Below are 18,580 nucleotides of genomic sequence, written 5' to 3' on the forward strand. Positions count from 1 at the left end.
TGACGTTACCAGTTAAAGACCGAAAAATGGTGGAATCCATATGGTCTGATATCAATGTCAAGCACTGCTCGGAAAAGAAGATTGTGCCAAAAATCCAATCCGATGGCGATGAGACATCACTTATTCTGACCGGTGATCAGTGATCGGTGATATGACCGATGAATGGTGACCGATGTCCGGTGATCGGAACCGGTATAATATAACTGCGTCAGAATGGAAATATCTGGTGCAGAAGAATGACCATCCACGAAGTCATCTGATAATGTTAACCGGAAAACAACGGTAGATTATCAGTATTAATAGGCATAAGTGTCCTTGTAGTCGTAGTGGAGAAAAGAACAGCTTATCCCGAAGCCTGAAAGTTAAACGAACTAGTGTTCATATACAACTACGGCTCGGTGACTGCAACATGTGTGGATGCCATAAGAAAAACCATCACACATGGAATGGAGACATGATATTCCTAAAGGAATAAAATGGAGAACGTCGATATGACCAGTAGGTTCATTAACGCCTACGTGAGAAGTGGCGACATCCATATAATTGCGATGCCGAAATATTGTTCGGCTACGCTGGAAATATTGTCTTCTACAATATTGTCTCCGTGAGCATTGACGTGATCGCTTACGAGCGTATCAACGCCGACAACTGCTCAATGAAGGAGAGGTATGTTCGATAACTATCCTGTTGTGCTCAATGAAGTCTGCTGATGTCTACGTGAAGGTTGACGAGGTCCTCGTTTCCTGCGATGTCGAGATCTGGATCGGCTGTGCTGTCGAGATGTGGATCGGCTGCGATGAGACCGAGATCTTCTAGAATAACGTCTCCGTGAGTGACGACGTGATCGCTTACGAGAGCCGCGACGATGAGAAATGCTCGACAAAGAAGAGCGTGTCCGATGTCTACTCCTTGATGAAGACGATGTATTGGACGACGAATAGGAGAATAATTCAATGAAGAAGACCGAGTTCTTCTTCTTGACTGGTGACTGGTGTTATCGGTGGCAGGCCTAACTAATGACTGTTGACCGGTGACCGGACCGGTGACATGACCGGACCGGTGACATGACTGGTGACCGGACCGGACGTGTGATCAATGACCGGACCAGTGACCGGACCGGTGACATGACCGGTGACCGGATCGGACCGGTCCGGTGACATGACCGGTGATCGGACCGGTGATCAATGACCGGTGACCGGACCGGTGATCAATGACTGGACCGGTGATCAATGACCGGACCGGAGACATGACCGGTGACCAGACCGGCCGGTCAGACGTCGATCAAAGGTCCGTGATCAACGTCCCCGGTGACGTACCGGTCATATCATGACCAGTGTTGTCACCGGGTAATGACCATATTGCGGATGCCAAATGGTCCGGCATTGGTCGATGTCCTTGACCAATGCCATCGGGTAAAGACCGGCTGACGGGTGTCGCCATTTGGTCTGATGTTGACCGACTGTCTAAGAGACTTGGCATAGTACGGTCGCGATCGTGCCCGATACCCGGTGACTGATACTGCAACTATCATCCATGATCTGCGAAGTCACCGGGTATTTATCCACTCTTGTTTCTGCGACCATCATGTAGTCGAATATATGAAAAACAAGAGCAAAGCATATTCAACCATAAACTGGTCACAGACCAGATTATCATACGGCACATAAAATCATTATTTGACCATAATGAAAATTATAATAATACTGCCGTAGATCATAAATTAAACAAAAGTTTAATTCAAAACAGATGAAAAATAAAATGACGATCAATTAGATTGTAATACGGAACGTTAAAATCATTATTGCACACAATGGCAAATGATAAACAATCTGTCAATAGAAGAACACGCTTTGCACGATCTCGTAACACATTAGAAGAACATGCTTTGCACGTTCTAGCAATGTATTAGAAGAGCTCGTTTTTCACGCCTGAAAACACCCAGCATGGTAGAAATAAACCATTGTTCGATAAAAACAAGCATGGCTTACATTTTACAAATGAAACAAAATCCATTAAATCCACACAAATTAATCCGAATGAGAAATAACAAGAGTGCCAAACTGTCACAAGATACGCCCGTTTGAAGGTTTAGGACAACTTGATAACTTTATCATGACCCATATTTGAACTTGACCTACGTATCATGTAGACACAACTTCTGACCAAATTTGGTGAAGATCGGATGAAAACTACTTCAATTTGAGAGCGGACACCATGCTAAATCCTTGAAATACACTAAGTGACCCCGTGACCTTGTTTTTGACCCGGCATGACCCATATTCGAACTTGACCTAGATATTGTCTAGATACAACTTCAGACCAAGTTTTGTGAAGATTGGATGAAAACTACTTCAATTAGAGAGCGGACACCATGCTCAATTCTTGAAATGCACTAAGTGACCCTGTGACCTAGTTTTTGACCCAGAATGATCCATATTCGAACTTGACCTAGATATTGTCTAGATACAACTTCTGACCAAGTTTGGTGATGCTAAATGCTTGAAATGCACTAATTGACCTCATGACCTTGTTTTTGACCCGGCATTACCCATATTTAAACTTGACCTGGATATCATTTAGACACAACTTCTGACCAAATTTGGTGAAGATCGGATGAAAACAACTTCAATTAGAGAGCGGACACCATGCTAAATCCTTGAAATACACTAAGTGACCCCGTGACCTAGTTTTTGACCCGGCATGGCCCATATTCGAACTTGACCTAGATATTGTCTAGATACAACTTCAGACCAAGTTTTGTGAAGATTGGATGAAAACTACTTCAATTAGAGAGCGGACACCATGCTCAATTCTTGAAATGCACTAAGTGACCTGTGACCTAGTTTTTGACCCGGAATGATCCATATTCGAACTTGACCTAGATATTGTCTAGATACAACTTCTGACCAAGTTTGGTGAAGATCAGATAAAAACAACTTCAATTAGAGAGCGGACACCATGCTAAATCATTGAAATGCACTAAGTGACCCCGTGACCTAGATTTTTACCCCGCATGACTCATAACCGAACTTAACCTAGATATTGTCTAGATACAACTTCTGACCAAGTTTGGTGAAGATCGGATGAAAACTATTTGAAATAGAGAGCGTACACTGCTGTGGATGCCGCCAGCCGCCTGCCCGCCCACCGCCAAGGGTGAAACTATAATACGTCCTGTTTTTAGAAACGGGCGTATAAAAAGGATTTATAGGTGTTGCGAAAGGTGTTAGGTGTTGCGCGCTTAGCAAAGATAAAATTATACGCTTTTCCATTCTTTTTTAAGGTACCGGTAAAGTTCAATCGTCCCAAAATAATTGACTGGCACAACATAAAATTAGAGTCCGGACAAAGTAAAATGCACTAATTGACCCTTTGACCTAGTTTTTGACCCAGCATGACCCATATTCGGACTTGACCTAGATATCAACTAGATGCAACTACTGACCAAGTTTGGTGAAGATCGGATGAATACAATTTGAATTAGAGTCCGGACAAAGTGGCGCCGTTGAAAATGCACTAATTGACCCTATGACCTAGTTTTTGACCCGGCATGACCCATATTCGAACTTGGCCTATATATCAACTAGATGCAACTGCTGACCAAGTTTGGTGAAGATCGGATGAATACAATTTGAAATAGAGTCCGGACAAAGTGGCCCCTTTGAAAATGCACTTATTGACCCTATGACCTAGTTTTTGACCCGGCATGACCCATATTCGAACTTGGCCTAGATATCAACTAGATGCAACTGCTGACCAAGTTTGGTGAAGATCGGATGAATACAATTTGAATTAGAGTCCGGACAAAGTGATGCCTTCCGCCCGCCGCCCGCCCGCCCGCCAAGGGGTTTCACATAATACGTCCCGTATTTTATACGGGCGTATAAAAAGATAAATAACACAATTTATCTATTCAAAACCCCAATCATCCAAGTGAAAAACAATATTTTAATTCAGAGCTGTAAAAGACACGTATACACCTAGTTGATCCGGAAAGAATATTGAGGGTTGGTTACCGATTTTTGGCTAGGTTGCATTGCACTATGTTTAACCTGGCCTGTATTACGGTATTGAGGTGGCGGATTCCCAGTTAAAATTCCGGATGAGTTATTTCCCCTTGGAAAGTATAAGCATACGATAACAGGTCAGTATTTATGACATTAAAAGCTGCATATATACCAAACATTGTAATAATCACACAAGCTTTTTTTGCTTTATATTTTACAGAATGTGCCATTTGGATTGGGGAAAAATGGTATAAGAAATCATGAAATCTGGAAAAATGAAACATAATTAATATGATTACACATAACAGTATTCCAATTGTTAATAAGAGAATGTTTAACTACATTTTTAAATTTACATTATATAATGCAATTATACAGCTGTATAATAAACCTAAACAAGAGATGTGTTTGTCAGAAACACAATGCCCCCTACTGCGCCGCTTTGATACAAGTTTTTTGACCTTCGACCTTGAAGGATGACCTTGACCTTTCACCACTCAAAATGTGCAGCTCCATGAGATACACATGCATGCCAAATATCAAGTTGCTATGTGAAGGGACATATAAGTTATGAGCATTTTTCGAAACCTAAACGCAAAGTGTGACGGAAGGACAGACAGACGGACGGTCCGATCACTATATGCCCTCCTTCGGGGGCATAAAAAGACAATTATTGAGTTTATAGGAAAAGTTTGGCATCTTTTAGGGGAAATTTTGGTCAATATTTTGGGTTAATATGATACTTTTTTTGCCATTGAGAAACAGCCTGTAAGAGGCTGTAATTTTGGGCAATAACAAATCACTGCATTAATATTTTGCATGAGGCCTGCTGAGCTTCCCAGTTTAACAAGAGCTTGTCACAGTAGTGCCAAATCCCCGCCGAAATGTGTTTGCTTGTATGACAACATTTGTTTTAGAGAGTAGAATAATATTTGTAAAAACAAATAAAGGGAGATTATGCTCCGGACAATAATTAAATAAAGGGATATAATTCAAACACTAAGGTAGATAGAGTTATGGTTCTTAGTCACTGCACTTCTACTTGCTATCTGTTTAAGTTCAAGTTTCAAGTAAATCCCTTCAGTAGATTTAGAGTTATGCTCCGGACAAAAATTTACTTTAAAATTATATAAAAGGGGAGATAATTCAAAACTAAGGTAGATAGAGTTGTGGTTCTGGGTCACTGTACCTCTCCTAGTTGCCATCTGTTTATATTTTAAGTTTAAAGTAAATCCATTGAATAGATTTGGAGTTATGCTCCGGACAAAGTTTCAGCCTGACGGACAGACGGACGGACAGGACCAATTACTATATATATATTATATATAATAGAAGCAGGCTTAAATCATTGTCTTGGTCTCAAATAAAAATTTAAGAATTCGATCTAGCTCATTAGAACTGCTTATTTCTATGACTTGTTCTATATATTTACAAGTACACAAGATTCAGGGAATGTTTGCTTCAAATTTTCTAACTGAAACAGTTTTAAGGCATGTGGCAGGTGGCAAGCATATTAACACTGTTATCAGTGTAGTCAAGAAGACATGGCTTTTACTTTTCTGTTGGGGAAATAGCACAATCCTTTAGATTTTGTGAAGAATAATCACATAAATAGCTGATTTGGGAAATTAAAAAGTTGGTGTAAGTTTTGATTTAGAGGAACAGCATAATTTTACACAAACTTTTAATTGGGAAAAGGTTTTATATCAAAATCTTGTATATCAGGTGAAACAAGAGCTGTCACCATAGGATGACTTATGCCCCCTATAAACGCTTGGTAGAAGTTATGAGCTTTTTTTCGAAACCTAAACGCAGATTTTGAAACCTAAACGCGGACCCTAAGTTCAAGGCCACAGGGGTCAAAATTTGTGTGCGTATGGAAAGGCCTTGTCCATATACACATGCAGGGATCATATTTTCCCACAACATCAAACGGTCTGGATTTAAAATCGGGGAAAAAGTATTCGTAAATTTACATCCGAAATACATGCCAGAATTTTTCAGGACGAAATCAGGACACTCCATAAAAAATTGTCGGGATATTTTACCAAAAAGCAGGACACCTAAAACGATCAATCATTCGACCTTTACTTTAGTAAGTATATTACTCACAAAGACTCTAATTTTCTGCCCAATTTTGACGATACATGTGTTTAAGAAATTCATGAACACAGCGTTATTCATTGTCTGGAATTTAACACGTTCTATAAACTGAATTGTGGGGTTTACCCGTATGCCGTGATTTGACATCCAATCGGTACAGGGATATACCCTTGAACATATGTAAATCACGTGAAGCGATGTGAGCGCATCGAGCACTTTTCTTATTCAACCAATCGTCAAATAACTCTAAATTTAGAGTGATGCATTATGTTACAATATGTTGAAAATCAGTCGAAAACGAAAGTTAATTTATGTGAAACATCTATGCGTAATGGTCAACATCCAATTTGTTTGATGTACAAAATAGGTGTTTTAACAGGTTTTATAACCTTAGGTGGTATAATACACAGGATAATTAGTGTCATTGGCGTTTATTTCTGTATGATATATCTTTCGATAGCAATTAGAGACCCCTTTCATAAAAACACTGTGGTGTGAATGTCTGATAAAATCAATAATTTGCCAATAAATCGCCGATAAGGAGTCAAAAAACAACACTGGTCCACTTGAGTAGCAGAAGCGGGTTGTTAATTGGGGGCAATAAAGGGATTAGCGATGGTAAATTTAAGCCTGAGCTTGAATAACAAATTTTATTGGGAACTTGTAGACTTTACATCGTTTTTTTTTTACAGATGTTGGACAGAATCGGACCGGACCGACTGTTTGGGATTTTCAATCTGTCTTTCATGACCCCAATCGGTCTAGGACCGACAAAACCCAAAAAAATATTTTCCCTGTACACATGCATGCCAAATATGAAACTGCTATCTGAAGCGACATAGAAGTTATGAGCATTTTTCGAAATATAAACGCAAAGTGTAACGGACAGACGGACGGACAGTCCGATCACTATATGCCCTCCTAAAAATGTCTTAGAATATCAAAATAAATCAGAAAGCCACATAATCTAGAGAGCTAACACCATGCTAAATCCTTGAAATACACTAAGTGACCCCGTGACCTAGTTTTTGACCCAGCATGACCCATATTTAAACTTGACTTAGATATTGTCTTAGTACAACTTCTGACCAAGTTTGGTAAAGATCAGATGAAAACTACTTCAATTAGAGAGCAGACACCATGCTAAATCCTTGAAATGCACAAAGTGACCCCGTGACCTAGTTTTTGACCCGGCATGACCCATATTCGAACATGACCTAGATATTGACTTGATACAACTTCTGACCAAGTTTGGTCAAGATCAGATGAAAACTACTTCAATTAGAGAGCGGACACCATGCTAAATCCTTGAAATGCACCAAGTGACCCCGTGACCTAGTTTTTGACCCGGCATGACCCATATTCGAACTTGACCTAGATATTGTCTAGATACAACTTCTGACTAAGTTTAGTAAAGATGGGATGAAAACTATTTGAATTAAAGAGCGAAAACGAAAGTGTGACAGGCAGACAGACAGGCAGGCAGGAGGGCGGGCGGGCGGGCGTAAAGGGGGCATAAAAAACATCGCAGACCATACCTGTTTGTTGTTTGGGAAAGAAAGACTTCATACCACCATCTGACTTCTTAGAGGCTGCCTAGAACAGAATAGAACCGATCCATGAACTTGCATAGTTACCACCCAGACCTCCATCCATGAAATTGCATAGTTACCAACCAGACCTCCATGCTCTATTCAAATGGGGCCAAGGCCTTTCATATTGGGAAAAGTCACGTTTTAACTCAACTTATTACATAGTTGCAGTATTTTTTAGATAAGAAATACTCTTAAATTGAAATAAAATGGTTTTCATAATCATATTTACTAAGGTTCAACTTTTAGTCTAACTGAATAGGGAAATTAAATAAATGTTATAATTTACTTATTTTTTTGAAACATTCACAGAATCACATGGACTTCAGGTCAATTATTTGAGTAAAAATGACCAAACTGACCCCCAAAAACACTGTACAGTATTTTAACTTTCTTTCTGTGATTACATGGCTTGTGTTCGTTAAAGGAACATGTTCACAGATTGTTAATAAGACGATGTTCCAAACTTTTGACACAGATTAAAAATATAATGAATAGAAAATTGTACAATATGGAGCAAATTAGCAAAAATGACATCGACCCGACCACAAAATATAGTTTCATTTATAAGTACACTACAGATCTGTTATATTGCGGTTCGCGGAATCAAAACGCAATATATCCGGATCGCCATACAGTGTATTACTTATCAGGTCATTCATGCATGAATATGCATGGATCAGCAATCTAAAAACACGCTATTTACTTACCTTATAGCTTTGGTATAACATCAAACATTATTCCATGTAAGTATTTTCATAATTATTAAATTGTGATCCGAAAAGCATTGTGAACTTTTATTGTTCAATAGAGATGACAAAATCAAGCCACAAATAAACAGTCCTTGTGTATTTTGTGTAAATCCTTTGTGCTAATTAAAAGGATGCAAAAATAAGACCTCATGTACGATATCACATCATTCTTCCTCGTAGAAAGCATGGGCTTTAATATTTTATTGCTTAATAAAAACTTCCTTGGGCATGGGAGACAACTTACTCTATGATCTCTGCTTTTAGATAAAACAAGACTATTGCCAAGAAATATAGTCCCCTACCGGCTCCACCATTGTCAGAAATTCCATCATTGTCAGATTATTATTTTTTATTTGTTGCCATAGCAACCAGAATTTTTGACGGAACAAAATGAAATGATGTTCATAATGTCCATATTGCCATCTATCCATGTTTCAAGTTTCATGAAAAAACATTAAGAACTTTTAAAGTTATCGCAGGATACAGAAAAGTGTGACTGACAGACAGACAGACAGACAGACAGACAGACAGAGCGCAAACCGTAAGTCCCCTCCGGTGAAACCGGTAGGAGACAAAAATTGGTAGTGCACAAAACTGGAAACATTTCCTCTAAATTACCAGTGAAAAAACAAGTCCTTTTCGCTGTATGTTATATAACACACAAAGTTTGTTGCGATAGGTCAGTATTGAACTGTGAAATTTACAGTTATTGTATTCAACTTCATGTTGGGTCTGTGTGTATTAGGCAGCCTGAGCGCGGATTGGCTGACGCAATTAACAAAAATAGAGTGATTAACAGCAGGTACATGTATCATGTGGGTCAGTTCAAAGCAAATTCATTAGAGAATGTTGTCAAAGATGACAAGTGAAATGACCTTTGATGTTTGGCAAGTGGGGTCATTGTTTGTCCCACTACACAAGCGCGAATGCAATGTACAATAAATGCAAGCAATCTGGACCAAACTGGTTTTATGAATGTCGGATTGTACAGGATATTAAAGTGGGTGAAAAAATGGGGTTCATGGCCACCTTGCCATATATTGGATATCCCAATACAACAGACCAAGATATAATGGAGTTGAAGTGTAATCATTTAAAATTGAGGGAATAATAATGCGTTGAATAAAGGAAGTTTAATATTTTGGAAAGTTTCTGTTGATATTTTCTTATAATTGTGTTATAGCCCAGGATATGAAGAATACAATGCATAAAATATTGTAATAGTCTGGATGGTTGAGTGGGTACAGCTACATCCTTTAGTCCAAAGGATACTTTTTTTTCTTTTTCTCCCATTTTTGTCATTATTCTATAGCTATTTAGTTCTTATGTTTAAATATATGAATTTAGTGCATTTTTTAATAACTTTTAAACATGCCAAAACATGTGAACAACATTAATTTAAGACACTCAAAAATGCAAATACTAAGATCGGACATTCTATCATTAGACTTTATGAAGATATTGACGAAGAAGCTACAGGTAAAATGTAAATTTAGCTAACCATTTCATATCACCAGCAAGTCATAATGCAATAACAATACAATCAAAGCCATATCAACCACAGTAATTTAAAACTAAGGTATTTTTTAAAACTAAGCTACCTCTGTCTTCTTTCCATCTGCCTTTGCTGGTCCAGTCTTGGCAGACTTTGCAGTTTCAGTTTTGGCAGGTTTTGCATCTTCAATCTTAGCAGCCTTAGCAGGTTCAGACTTGGCAGTCTCCTTCACAGGACCCCCCTTGCTGTTCTCAGTCTTTGCAAACATGCTCGCAATGGCAGACTTGGGCATAGCCTTTTGCACAGGCTTACTGACTGCTGAAGGAGCTGCCTTCTGAAAAGACCTTTTTTTAATGTTTTTTTTATGAAGATACTGATTATGAGACCCAGCATTACGTAAGAGTGGTAAAAGGTCAGCATAAATGCAAGGCCCAGTATCATGTAAGAGTGGTAAAGGGTCAACATATATGAGAGGCCCAGTATTATGTCAGAGTGGTAAAGGGTCAACATAAATGAGAGGCCCAGCATTATGTAAGAGTGGTAAAGGGTCAACATACATGAGAGGCCCAGTATTATGTAAGAGTGGTAAAGGGTCAACATAAATGTGGGGCCCAGTATTATGTAAGAGTGGTAAAGGGTCAACATAAATGAGAGGCGCAGCATTATGTAAGAGTAGTAAAGGGTCAACATAAATGCAAGACCCAGCATTATGTAAGAGTGGTAAAGGGTCAACATAAATGAGAGGCCCAGCATTATGTAAGAGTGGTAAAGGGTCAACATAAATGTGAGGCCCAGCATTATGTCAGAGTAGTAAAGGGTCAACATAAATGCAAGGCCCAACATTATGTAAGAGTGGTAAAGGGTCAACATAAATGAGAGGCCCAGCATTATGTAAGAGTGGTAAAGGGTCAACATATATGAGAGGCCCAGTATTATGTCAGAGTGGTAAAGGGTCAACATAAATGAGAGGCCCAGCATTATGTAAGAGTGGTTAAGGGTTAACATAAATGAGAGGCGCGGTATTATGTAAGAGTGGTAAAGGGTCAACATAAATGTGAGCAAATGTAATGCCCAGCATTGTGTAAGAGTGGTACAGGGTCAACAAAAATGAGAGGCCCAGCACTATGTAAGAGTGGTAAAGGGTCAACATAAACGTGAGGCCCAGCATTATGTTAGAGTGGTACAGGGTCAACAAAAATGAGAGGCCCAGCATTATGCAAGAGTGGTACAGGGTCAACATAAATGAGAGGCCCAGTATTATGTCAGAGAGGTAAAGGGTCAACATAAATGAGAGGCCCAGCATTATGTCAGAGTGGTAAAGGGTCAACATAAATGAGAGGCCCATATTATGTCAGAGTGGTAAAGGGTCAACATAAATGAGAGGCCCAGTATTATGTCAGAGTGGTAAAGGGTCAACATAAATGAGAGGCCCAGCATTATGTAAGAGTGGTAAAGGGTCAACATAAATGAGAGGCCCAGTATTATGTCAGAGTGGTAAAGGGTCAACATAAATGAGAGGCCCAGCATTATGTAAGAGTGGTAAAGGGTCAACATAAATGAGTGGCCCAGTATTATGTAAGAGTGGTAAAGGGTCAAGATAAATGAGAAGCCCAGCATTATGTAAGAGTGGTAAAGGGTCAACATAAATGAGAGGCCCCATTATGTCAGAGTGGTAAATGGTCAACATAAATGAGAGGCCCAGTATTATGTAAGAGTGGTACAGGGTTAACAAAAATGAGAGGCCCAGCATTATGTAAGAGTGGTACAGGGTCAACATAAATGTGAGGCCCAGCATTATGTAAGAGTGGTACAGGGTCAACAAAAATGAGAGGCCCAGCATTATGTAAGAGTGGTAAAGGGTCAACATAAATGTGAGGCCCAGCATTATGTAAGAGTGTTACAGGGTCAACAAAAATGAGAGGCCCAGCATTATGTAAGAGTGGTACAGGGTCAACATAAATGAGAGGCCCAGTATTATGTAAGAGTGGTAAAGGGTCAACATAAATGAGAGGCCCAGTATTATGTCAGAGTGGTAAAGGGTCAACATAAATGAGAGGCCCAGTTTTATGTCAGAGTGGTAAAGGGTCAACATAAATGAGAGGCCCAGCATTATGTCAGAGTGGTAAAGGGTCAACATAAATGAGAGGCCCATATTATGTAAGAGTGGTAAAGGGTCAACATAAATGAGAGGCCCAGTATTATGTCAGAGTTGTAAAGGGTCAACATAAATGAGAGGCCCAGTATTATGTCAGAGTGGTAAAGGGTCAACATAAATGAGAGGCCCAGCATTATGTAAGAGTGGTAAAGGGTCAACATAAATGAGAGGCCCAGTATTATGTCAGAGTGGTAAAGGGTCAACATAAATGAGAGGCCCAGTATTATGTCAGAGTGGTAAAGGGTCAACATAAATGAGAGGCCCAGCATTATGTAAGAGTGGTAAAGGGTCAACATAAATGAGAGGCCCAGCATTATGTAAGAGTGGTAAAGGGTCAACATAAATGAGAGGCCCAGTATTATGTAAGAGTGGTAAAGGGTCAACATAAATGAGAGGCCCAGTATTATGTAAGAGTGGTAAAGGGTCAACATAAATGAGAGGCCCAGCATTATGTAAGAGTGGTACAGGGTCAACAAAAATGAGAGGACCAGCATTATGTAAGAGTGGTACAGGGTCAACATAAATGTGAGGCCCAGCATTATGTAAGAGTGGTAAAGGGTCAACAAAAATGAGAGGCCCAGCATTATGTAAGAGTGGTAAAGGGTCAACATAAATGTGAGGCCCAGCATTATGTAAGAGTGGTACAGGGTCAACAAAAATGAGAGGCCCAGCATTATGTAAGAGTGGTACAGGGTCAACATAAATGAGAGGCCCAGTATTATGTAAGAGTGGTAAAGGGTCAACATAAATGAGAGGCCCAGTATTATGTCAGAGTGGTAAAGGGTCAACATAAATGAGAGGCCCAGCATTATGTAAGAGTGGTAAAGGGTCAACATAAATGAGAGGCCCAGCATTATGTTAGAGTGGTAAAGGGTCAACATAAATGAGAGGCCCAGTATTATGTAAGAGTGGTACAGGGTCAACATAAATGAGAGGCCCAGCATTATGTCAGAGTGGTAAAGGGTCAACATAAATGAGAGGCCGGTATTATGTCAGAGTAGTAAAGGGTCAACATAAATGAGAGGCCCAGCATTATGTAAGAGTGGTAAAGGGTCAACATAAATGAGAGGCCCAGTATTATGTAAGAGTGGTAAACGGTCAACATAAATGAGAGGCCCACCATTATGTCAGAGTGGTAAAGGGTCAACATAAATGAGAGGCCCGTATTATGTAAGAGTGGTAAAGGGTCAACATAAATGAGAGGCCCAGTATTATGTCAGAGTGGTAAAGGGTCAACATAAATGAGAGGCCCAGTATTATGTCAGAGTGGTAAAGGGTCAACATAAATGAGAGGCCCAGTATTATGTCAGAGTGGTAAAGGGTCAACATAAATGAGAGGCCCAGCATTATGTAAGAGTGGTAAAGGGTCAACATACATGAGAGGCCCAGTATTATGTAAGAGTGGTAAAGGGTCAACATAAATGTGAGGCCCAGTATTATGTAAGAGTGGTAAAGGGTCAACATAAATGAGAGGCCCAGCATTATGTAAGAGTGGTAAAGGGTCAACATAAATGAGAGGCCCAGCATTATGTAAGAGTGGTAAAGGGTCAACATAAATGTGAGGCCCAGCATTATGTCAGAGTAGTAAAGGGTCAACATAAATGCAAGGCCCAACATTATGTAAGAGTGGTAAAGGGTCAACATAAATGAGAGGCCCAGCATTATGTAAGAGTGGTAAAGGGTCAACATATATGAGAGGCCCAGTATTATGTCAGAGTGGTAAAGGGTCAACATAAATGAGAGGCCCAGCATTATGTAAGAGTGGTAAAGGGTCAACATAAATGAGAGGCGCGGTATTATGTAAGAGTGGTAAAGGGTCAACATAAATGTGAGCAAATGTAATGCCCAGCATTATGTAAGAGTGGTAAAGGGTCAACATAAATGAGAGGCCCCATTATGTCAGAGTGGTAAATGGTCAACATAAATGAGAGGCCCAGTATTATGTAAGAGTGGTACAGGGTCAACAAAAATGAGAGGCCCAGCATTATGTAAGAGTGGTACAGGGTCAACATAAATGTGAGGCCCAGCATTATGTAAGAGTGGTACAGGGTCAACAAAAATGAGAGGCCCAGCATTATGTAAGAGTGGTAAAGGGTCAACATAAATGTGAGGCCCAGCATTATGTAAGAGTGGTACAGGGTCAAAAAAAATGAGAGGCCCAGCATTATGTAAGAGTGGTACAGGGTCAACATAAATGAGAGGCCCAGTATTATGTAAGAGTGGCAAAGGGTCAACATAAATGAGAGGCCCAGTATTATGTCAGAGTGGTAAAGGGTCAACATAAATGAGAGGCCCAGTTTTATGTCAGAGTGGTAAAGGGTCAACATAAATGAGAGGCCCAGCATTATGTCAGAGTGGTAAAGGGTCAACATAAATGAGAGGCCCATATTATGTCAGAGTGGTAAAGGGTCAACATAAATGAGAGGCCCAGTATTATGTCAGAGTGGTAAAGGGTCAACATAAATGAGAGGCCCAGTATTATGTCAGAGTGGTAAAAGGGTCAACATAAATGAGAGGCCCAGCATTATGTAAGAGTGGTAAAGGGTCAACATAAATGAGAGGCCCAGTATTATGTCAGAGTGGTAAAGGGTCAACATAAATGAGAGGCCCAGTATTATGTCAGAGTGGTAAAGGGTCAACATAAATGAGAGGCCCAGCATTATGTTAGAGTGGTAAAGGGTCAACATAAATGAGAGGCCCAGTATTATGTCAGAGTGGTAAAGGGTCAACATAAATGAGAGGCCAAGCATTATGTCAGAGTGGTAAAGGGTCAACATAAATGAGAGGCCCATATTATGTCAGAGTAGTAAAGGGTCAACATAAATGAGAGGCCCAGTATTATGTAAGCGTGGTAAAGGGTCAACATAAATGAGAGGCGCGGTATTATGTAAGAGTGGTAAAGGGTCAACATAAATGAGAGGCCCAGTATTATGTAAGAGTGGTAAAGGGTCAACATAAATGAGAGGCGCGGTATTATGTAAGAGTGGTAAAGGGTCAACATAAATGAGAGGCCCAGAATTATGTAAGAGTGGTAAAGGGTCAACATAAATGTGAGGCCCAGCATTATGTAAGAGTGGTAAACGGTCAACATAAATGCAAGGCCCAGCATTATGTAAGAGTGGTAAAGGGTCAACATAAATGCAAGGCCCAGCCTTATGTAAGAGTGGTACAGGGTCAACATAAATGAGAGGCCCAGTTTTATGTAAGAGTGGTAAAGGGTCAACATAAATGAGAGGCGCGGTATTATGTAAGAGTGGTAAAGGGTCAACATAAATGAGAGGCCCAGTTTTATGTAAGAGTGGTAAAGGGTCAACATAAATGTGAGGCCCAGTATTATGTAAGAGTGGTAAAGGGTCAACATAAATGCAAGGCCCAGCATTATGTAAGAGTGGTAAAGGGTCAACATAAATGCAAGGCCCAGCCTTATGTAAGAGTGGTACAGGGTCAACATAAATGAGAGGCCCAGCATTATGTAAGAATGGTCAAGGGTCAACATAAATGAGAGGCGCGGTATTATGTAAGAGTGGTAAAGGGTCAACATAAATGTGAGGCCCAGCATTATGTAAGAGTGGTAAAGGGTCAACATAAATGAGAGGCCCAGTATTATGTCAGAGTGGTAAAGGGTCAACATAAATGAGAGGCCCAGCATGATGTCAGAGTGGTAAAGGGTCAACATAAATGAGAGGCCTAGTATCATGTAAGAGTGGTAAAGGGTCAACATACTGTAAAACCATAAAATTTCGTGTGGTACGAATTTTCGTGGATTTTGTTGGTCTACTGAACCACGAATTCAAGAACCAACGATTATTTATACATTTTTAATCCGAAATCAGTCATTCCCGACATTTTCTTGTGTTTTCAGTTATCAGAGATATTTGTTTTTGTAATAGTTACTTCACTTCAGTAGGTCACATTACACTATATCTATCAGTTTTTCTTTTTTTTATCGTCATCGTTAATGTATGTTTTATTAATCATGGTAAATAAATATAATAAATAGCATTACCAATTGTGGAGAAAAACACATTTCTTTTACGTGACGTCGTAAAATTAACAGTTTGCAGATTTATCATATATGTCAATATGCGCAAGAGACATAACGGTTTTCACACATGTATTTTGGGGACCTTATCACTCAATTGTTTCTACTAGGGGACCGATAGCGCTGACAAGTGCAAATATTGTCAAAACAACATCGATGGCAATTAGCGAGCAGGGATCCACAAGTGCGCCGCTTTATCACTCTTATCGATTATTAACGGCAAAACTTGCATGCTTCAGTGCACATTAACCTCAAGTCTTGCTGTCAACACAGATTAGTAGATTATGCTTCGTTATTACTCTGGTTGTTTTAATAAAAGTTTAATTATTATGACGGTCAGTTTTCCCTGAAAATTTTTAATCCACGAAATTACCTGTCAACGAATTAGTTGTTTTTCATTCAACCACGAAATTTCATACTGACCAATTTCTATACGTTTACAGTAAATGAGAGGCCCAGTTTTATGTCAGAGTGATAAAGGGTCAACATTAATGTGAGGCCCAGTATTATGTTATAGTCGTTAAGGGCCAACATAAATGCCCTGCTCAGTATGATGGGTACCTTCTCCGTGTCTGCTGCAGGCACCATCTTCATGGTCAGCATCTCCATCTCCTCCCTGGACCGCAGCTCGGCCCTCTCACACTGAATACTGCTGTACCTGAAGAGAGAATAAAACATTTTACAACAAGACATGTGTTTGTCAGAAACACATTGCCCCCTAATGCGCCGCTTTGAAATAATTTTTTTGCCCTTTTACCTTGAAGGATAACCTTGACCTTTCACCACTCAAAATGTGCAGCTCCATGAGATACACATGCATGCCAAAAATCAAGATGCTACGTTCAATATTGCAAAAGTTATGAAGAAGGTTAAAGTTGTGGATTTTTTTTTGACCTTTGACGTTGAAGGATGACCTTGACCTTTCACCACTCAAAATGTGCAGCTCCATGAGATACACATGCATGCCAAATATCAAGAACTATCTTCAATATTGCAAAAGTTATGACCAAGGTTAAAGCTTTGCTTAAGGTAGCGCACCTCTAATGATTTCCCCCAATTTATTTTACGATCATTGCTGATCTTCAATGATCGGTTATTTCCGAGAGATGCATTTTATTTTTTTCAAACTTCGAATTTTGATATGTGTTTACCTAATTCATTTAGAATACATTATTTTCACTATAAATATTGACTTTGATCCAATTATCATCTGAAAAATATGATTTCGCGATTTCGTCAAAGATCGACTAGCCTTTTTACATGTTTACTTATGGATATCTAATTAAAGGTTGCACTGATGTGAAGTTGTCGTGGCCAAGTGGTTAAGGCGATTGACTAGAAATCTTTTGGGATCTTCCCACGCAGGTTCGAATCCTGCCGACATCCCATACTTTTTGTGACGCGTTTTATTTCTTTTCTAACGTAATTTGATTTAATATAGCATATAAGCTATGTTTATTGTTAAATATATTGAAAATTGTTAAACATCCTTCAATTTTTTAAATTAATACAACGTTATGGCTAAATTGGGTAATTTACTGCTGAAAATACGAATGATGCATGTTGCATTTTTATTTTTATTTCAAAAAGTAAACGGTAAATCTGTCTATTTCTTGGTATTTTTGCTGTATATAGTGTTTCTATAAAAAAATTAGTTAAAAATATAACTTAAATGATACTATTTTGAATTTTATGACACTGTTTTTAACCGACCCAATTTTTACTTGGCTCAAACCACTTACGTTTCATGGCGCTATTCCATAGATAAAAATTTGTAAAAAATAAATGTCTGTAAAAGAATACTTATTTCATCTTGTTTGAATTTTAAACACCTTTACTGCATCTGTACACACCAACTGCATGCCCATATTTGGAAATTTGAATGAATTATGGATAAAAGTTCAACATAATTAAACTGGACAAAAGCGGAGCGTGAGGGTGGTTTTGAAAAAATCGGTATATTTTTTTTAAAAAGCATGGAAAGCCTACCTACAAATTTGCATGTAGTTCAGTGAAATGATGCTGATTAGGTAAATAATTAATTAAATTATATTTGAATATGTGCCCATTACGGGTGCACTACCTTAAAGTTTTGGGACACACAAACACAGAGACACATACAATGACAGACAGGCAAAAAACAATATACCCCCGATCTTTCAATCCGGGGGCATAAAAATCAAAATAATGGTTAGAAGGGCAAACTTGTATCAAAGATTGCCAAAAAAACGGCCATCTGGATTTCTGTACCTGAGCACAGAAGCAGAAACAAGAAAATTCGTAGAATTGATGTCCCCATCCAGGTACATTTTGTTTAATGATTGGTGCAGATGGATGAACAGGGCAATTTCTGCAAAATAACACATCTAGGGTTATAGTTTTTATGCATTGCAATTCTCCCCATTGAAATCTATATCCCTCTGCCTTTTATGCA

At 39.2% G+C, this 18,580-nt stretch overlaps 1 protein-coding gene and 1 long non-coding RNA gene across 4 annotated transcripts in view; both read right to left on the reverse strand.

Annotated features, from left to right (window-relative positions):
* LOC127833806 (DNA polymerase delta subunit 3-like) overlaps window positions 1–18,580 on the reverse strand; it is a 61,277-nt gene that overhangs the window by 28,817 nt on the left and 13,880 nt on the right. Inside the window, exons 6-8 of one of the 3 annotated variants that reach the window (XM_052359257.1) lie at window positions 16,708–16,804; window positions 10,056–10,280; window positions 7,649–7,706 (exon numbers count right to left, since the gene is read on the reverse strand). In XM_052359257.1, the coding sequence (XP_052215217.1) occupies window positions 7,649–7,706; window positions 10,056–10,280; window positions 16,708–16,804 (380 nt within the window). Of the gene's footprint in view, window positions 1–7,648; window positions 7,707–10,055; window positions 10,293–16,707; window positions 16,805–18,580 lie in introns of all 3 variants that reach the window. The other 2 variants (XM_052359254.1, XM_052359255.1) reach the window with 2 other exon arrangements.
* On the reverse strand, window positions 2,273–3,890 carry LOC127833807 (uncharacterized). Its single transcript, XR_008027609.1, has 2 exons — window positions 3,417–3,890; window positions 2,273–2,722 (listed from the first exon to the last, which is right to left on the reverse strand). It is a non-coding gene; the product is annotated as an uncharacterized LOC127833807 (long non-coding RNA).

The sequence above is a fragment of the Dreissena polymorpha genome, chromosome 6 (assembly GCF_020536995.1).
Source record: "Dreissena polymorpha isolate Duluth1 chromosome 6, UMN_Dpol_1.0, whole genome shotgun sequence".
In the NCBI taxonomy this organism is placed as follows: domain Eukaryota; kingdom Metazoa; phylum Mollusca; class Bivalvia; order Myida; family Dreissenidae; genus Dreissena; species Dreissena polymorpha.